Below are 5,305 nucleotides of genomic sequence, written 5' to 3'. Positions count from 1 at the left end.
TTGAGCAAACAATACGGTTTCATTTATTTTTTAAATAATTTTTCTGTCAATCAATCTTCACATAGCAAGGCTCAAAATCCCTTTTTCTGCATACCTGCTTGGACATAGGTACTATTAAAAGCTACCTAATAAAAGAGACAAATTTTACCCATATACAACTATCCATGATTTACAGTAAATGCAGAAATGTTTGCCATTTGCAAGGTGAACTCTTTGCAGCAAACTCAAAACCACCAAAACATTTTTTGTCCTGTCTTCTGGTCGACCTATGCCCTTCTCCAAGCACTACTAGTAGATACACAGATTGAGCATAAATCCAATCTTTGAACATAGAATTTTCCATTACTGTGATTAAAATTTGTGTGAAAATTCTATAATTTTCCATCAGGCCACACCAATTTCATTTGTTGTTTCTCTGATTTTTTTCAGAAAAAATTGGATGGGTCTGTCGAAAAAAATTTAAAAAAAAAACTTTTGCAAAAAGTCGGGGGTAGGAGAGATCGAGGGTCTTACTCAAGTTACAGTTAATTTAGGGGGTCCTTAGTAGCATAGTCTGAAGGAAAATTATAAGAGTACTGTCCAAAATAGGCACATACAGCTACTGGAATTTGAGGTCGGCCGCCCTTAGTTTATTTGAGAAAGGAGAGGCTGTGAAATTTCGTCAACATTGTGGCCATCAATTTGAAAAGTTTTTTGTTTTGTTTTTTCAAATCGGAAAAAATAGGGTTGGGAAATCCGAGAAATAGCAAATAAAATTGGTGTGGCCTTACTGTGAAAATTCTATAATTTTTCATTACTGTGAAAATTATATTTTCTCCCTACCGCACAATCTAATTTGTGGCTGTTGCTTCCACATCTCCCTTCCTTCTATAACAGCAACAGCATTACCGGTATGTCAGTATAGAAAAACAATGTAATTCAGTACTAGCACTATGTAATAGTCAAAAGTTCTGTAGGATTGTAGACTCTGTCACAGTGCTACGTTTTCTTTCCTTCATATGGTTTGAATCCCTCTGTCTCCAGCTTTGCCTTGTATTTGTCATACTCCCTCTTCCGAATGAAATATTTTACCTGCAAAAGAACACAAATATTGTGTCCAGGCAGCTGATCATACTTCATTCATTTATATGACCAAAAGATTCATGGAGGAAATTTTAAGGTTTGAAATTTTGAAAGAAATGGCTAGAAACGAAAAGAACACACCATAAATATGAATTGCAATATCAGGTGCAAAATGTATGCAAGATTGGTGGAGAAGGGGTGCATACTTTTATCTGATGAGTTTTCTCATATTTGGTTTTAGTCCTGCAGGTTTGCCACATTCTCCTACGCAGAGACATCCAACGGCGCCAGCAAACCGCCTCGTGCACTCTGCTATCTCAACCGTCATGATCAGTTCCTGACCACCCTGCTTATAAATATTAATGAGCTTACACTTATATATGGGAGATCCCTTTTGAAAACTGAAAGGCCTATTCTCTGATTGACAGCTGGTTTGTGGTGATGCCAACACTCAGGTAACTTAAGGCATGTGACACGCGTGTAGCTATGTTAAAACGCTTAAATCCTCATAACTTTTTGTCGCGTAGTCGTATCAAGATGAAACTTCACACAATGCTTGAATAATTTAAAATGTACTAGACACTTGTGGATTTTTATGTGGATCGATGGAATTTGGGGTTAGAAATACACATTTTGGTAAAAAAAAACATCGTTCACTTCACATATCCAAGCCTTGGCGAGGACAGCACATTTAGCCTTTATATTCATCAAGATAAGAGCTTACCTCCTTTAGATTAATTTTGTCCGCGGCTATTTTGCTTAAAGTGAAGGAATGTTAAATTTTTTAGGCCAAAAAGAGAAAAAAGATTGTTTTTTTCCTAATTTTTCATTAAAAATGACCTCAAGTGAAAATACTTTTAAACAAAAACAAAATAGCCGCGGACAGTTTTAACAAACAAGTGCTAATACATCAAAATACACTAAATTTGTCAGAAATAATGCTGTTTTGACCGAGGCTGAAGCCCATAAATGTGACTATGCAAGATGCTTCGCGAAGCTTCGGGCCGTTGTCAATCAAAGCTGTTCGTTTTTGCCATTTTACATCGAACACGGTTCGGGCGGTACCATTATGCGGCTTCCGCGGGGGCCTTGTATTCTTAATCGCATCGAATTATTTCAATATTTGATAAATACTTCATCAATACCTAAAACGGTTAGCACTTAGTCGTCTTTCTAAAAGTAGTTAGAGTGTCCCACACAAAGTGAGTTCCTGTTTTCGCAATGTAACGTTACATCATGACATTGGACCGTTCTGAAAACTTGGCAGTCCCGCAGGTCACCTGCGGTCACGGAGTGGTTCGAAATTCATGTTCGGTTCCATCACCCTGGTAACCTTGCGGGGCCACGCCCTTTTTAACTCCCCAGGGAGCTCCATCGAATCACATGCCTTAAGTTACCCAAGCAGGAACTGATGGTGATGGTTGAGATAGCAGAGTACAGACAAGAGGCGGTTTGCTGGCGCCGTTGGATGTCTCTACCGTCTACGTAGGACTGGTTTGCCAGTGACTTACCCCAAACTGGGGTTGCACACATAATAATAAAAAAAAAAAACATACCCAAGTATTGGAGCAGCAACCTTCAAATTCCTGTCGTAGACTCTGACACTTCGCTGCGTTCTCGTCGTTCTGTTCTAAACAAGCGAAGAAGCGGTCTCTGGAGTCCCAGCATTTCTGTCGCTGTTGCTGATTGGGCGGCATGGCTCACGCGTACTTCTGACAACTCGTCCACAGCAGGCTGGTGGCTTTGAAAGTATGGTACATGAACATTCATATGTAAACACAGATAACAGTAAATGAATAAAAAAATAAAGGCAATAAAGAGTGATGAAAGCCCAAAAGTAAATCTCAGATATTTATCCAGTTGTATAGATTGAATGGGCTCCAAATATTATTGACCCGGATATCTATATAAACATTGATAAACGTGTAAAAGGCCCAGCATTATGAAAAGTGTCTCTACCAATTGGACAAATGTGCATACATTGTGCAAGTCTGTCCTTGGGTGCCAAGATAGCTTTGGACGTCACGGCAGGTGGTACATAAACAGATGCCAATAAGTGCCTAATTTATATAATAATATGAAAAAGTCACAACTAAGTGCAAAATCATGAGAACTTTATAACAGTTCACCTCCAACTTAAAACCACCGCAAACATTTTTCCATGGCAGTAAGTCTGACTACAGTGTAGGATGCTACCACGAACTTAAAACCACTGCGAAAAGTCCTTTTCCCGCTACCGCAAAATTAAATACCCGCGAACTTAAATGCATTTACAGTACTTTAATACAAGTGATCATCATTATGCAAAAAGGCTACGGCCCTTTGCATAAAATAGACAATTATTTTATAGCTCATTCATAACAAATTGGTTGAAATTATCAGTGAGCGAAGAAACGAACTTGTGGCCAGCGTGGCCATAGTTTATACCAGGACATTACTAGTATGTCCTTGATGAAACTATACTACTAAACTTTTTAGGTGACTTGCAAAAAATTTGTTATTCCCCTCCCCGAAACCCCAAATTATGCGTTGGTTACACAAGATACAGGCACGCTCTATTATATACATAATATCAGCATACTGTATGCTATCTACAAAACGTATATCAAATCCTGGTAAGAACAACACCTCCCTAGAAGCCTCACCTGAAAATATAGGAATACTACCGACTGGTTTTACTGTACTGACCACTTGTGAGTGACCAGTTTTTACGTCCGTTCGTAAAGAGGTCAAACACCTACCTCAGATGACCTCAATTTTTTTACACACCTCATGACCTTTCTAGAACGCCGCGGGAAACAAGTAGGCCAATTATGGAAACATATTTTAGGCCCTATACAAGCCGTTTACGATATCAATTTTTAATGTGCACATACTGGCATATTTTATGCCATTTTTCTATCTAGTTTTTCATTCGAAAGGGCCAGGGATTCTTTTGATATATCAAGTTGGTAAGCGGATGAATATTTTTGAGAACAACAGTGAGTGTGAACAAACTCCAACATGGCGATACAGGGATGTGACTGGACAGAATCTGCTAAAATTGGGGGTAAAAATCGTTCTTTAAAGCCGTGAAGGGTACAGGAATATTTCTGCTCGGTGTTTTCTATATTTGTGACAGTACTGGTGGCCTTATAAGATGTCAGACTCGTCGGTTTTTGGTAAAGAAGAGGCCGTTTCTTGCAACAAGGAGGTAGTGGGAGAGGGAAGTGTGCTCGGAAAGTGGGAGGGCGACAACGCTACCAACAACTGTGTTTGTAAGTCGCCAAATGCTGCCGAAGTTCAACCCAAGAATAACACCAGGCTCAATGGCTGTGTCGTGGCAATACCAGAGGAAAAGAACGCCTTAGCAGAGAAGCATGCAGTTGTTGTTGCGGGAACGAAATCAACAACAACAACAGACAACAACAGACACAGCGAGGAAAGTACTGTAGCAGAAGCCATGTTATCTCTCTCGTTGGAAGAAGGGTTAAAAGGTGATGGCGACAGAACGAAAAGACGCCCAGAGAAAGCAGTACTTGGTAGAGTTGATAACCCTGTCGTTGTTGAGGAGGATGGCGTGTTGTCGGGAAGGGAACTACTGATTGAGAAGATTCCATCATCAGGCTTTGATGGGGATGCTGCTGCTGAGGAGGAGGAGGATGGGGAGGACCATGTTAGCTATGTTAGTTACCAATCAGAACTGCAGATGCCGGACATCATCAGGCTCATCACGAAGGACCTCTCAGAACCCTACTCCATATACACCTACCGCTACTTCATTCACAATTGGCCCAAGCTATGCTTTCTGGTAAGTTGGTTTGTGCTACGGTAGAGGCTGTTTAATTGCACTCCCATTTGCCATCACATTTTGTGCAATTATTCGGATGGTGCAACAAAGCGAAGGTATTCAGCAGGACGGCATCACTGCGGGGCTTTTGGATTCCGTGCGATTAACAGAAGTGTGCAGTTATCCGTTGTGCAATTAACTGGCCTCTACTGTATAAGCTCTTTCACACTTTTGAGTAGTACGCATGTGCAGCTTCAGAAATTGTGGGTAGTATGTCATAGGTGAAGGCCCCTGAGACATAAACAAAACACATCTGGACATTAATATGCAAATCTAGACAATGGTCTAGTCGAATTTACAAGTCAGGGGCCTTGACCTTTGATTTGTTACCCACAATGCCTGTCGCTGCACTGGCTTATTCAGAAGTGCGAAAGAGCTTATTGCATGCCAGGTAAACCGGCTCATGGTGTAACA

General features: G+C 40.4%; 2 protein-coding genes across 3 annotated transcripts in view; one reads left to right on the top strand and one right to left on the bottom strand.

Moving 5' to 3' along the window:
- Window positions 1-3,856, bottom strand: LOC118419912 (cytochrome c oxidase assembly factor 6 homolog). Its single transcript, XM_035826614.1, has 3 exons — window positions 3,708-3,856; window positions 2,619-2,803; window positions 1-1,071 (listed from the first exon to the last, which is right to left on the bottom strand). Exons 2-3 carry the CDS (start codon window positions 2,757-2,759, stop codon window positions 979-981), a joined length of 234 nt encoding a protein of 77 aa, XP_035682507.1. The 5' UTR covers window positions 2,760-2,803; window positions 3,708-3,856; the 3' UTR covers window positions 1-978.
- A 165-nt stretch (window positions 3,857-4,021) lies between these two features.
- LOC118419088 (N-alpha-acetyltransferase 30-like) overlaps window positions 4,022-5,305 on the top strand; it is a 4,908-nt gene continuing 3,624 nt past the window's right edge. For both annotated transcript variants that reach the window (XR_004831591.1, XM_035825373.1), the window contains exon 1: window positions 4,022-4,852. Coding sequence is in view for 1 of the 2 variants with exons in the window: in XM_035825373.1 (XP_035681266.1) it covers window positions 4,202-4,852 (651 nt within the window). In the remaining variant the exon portion in view is untranslated. The remainder of the gene's footprint in view (window positions 4,853-5,305) is intronic.

The sequence above is a fragment of the Branchiostoma floridae genome, chromosome 1 (genome assembly GCF_000003815.2).
Source record: "Branchiostoma floridae strain S238N-H82 chromosome 1, Bfl_VNyyK, whole genome shotgun sequence".
Classification (NCBI taxonomy): Eukaryota; Metazoa; Chordata; class Leptocardii; order Amphioxiformes; family Branchiostomatidae; genus Branchiostoma; species Branchiostoma floridae.
This window is presented reverse-complemented; position numbering and strand designations above follow the sequence as displayed.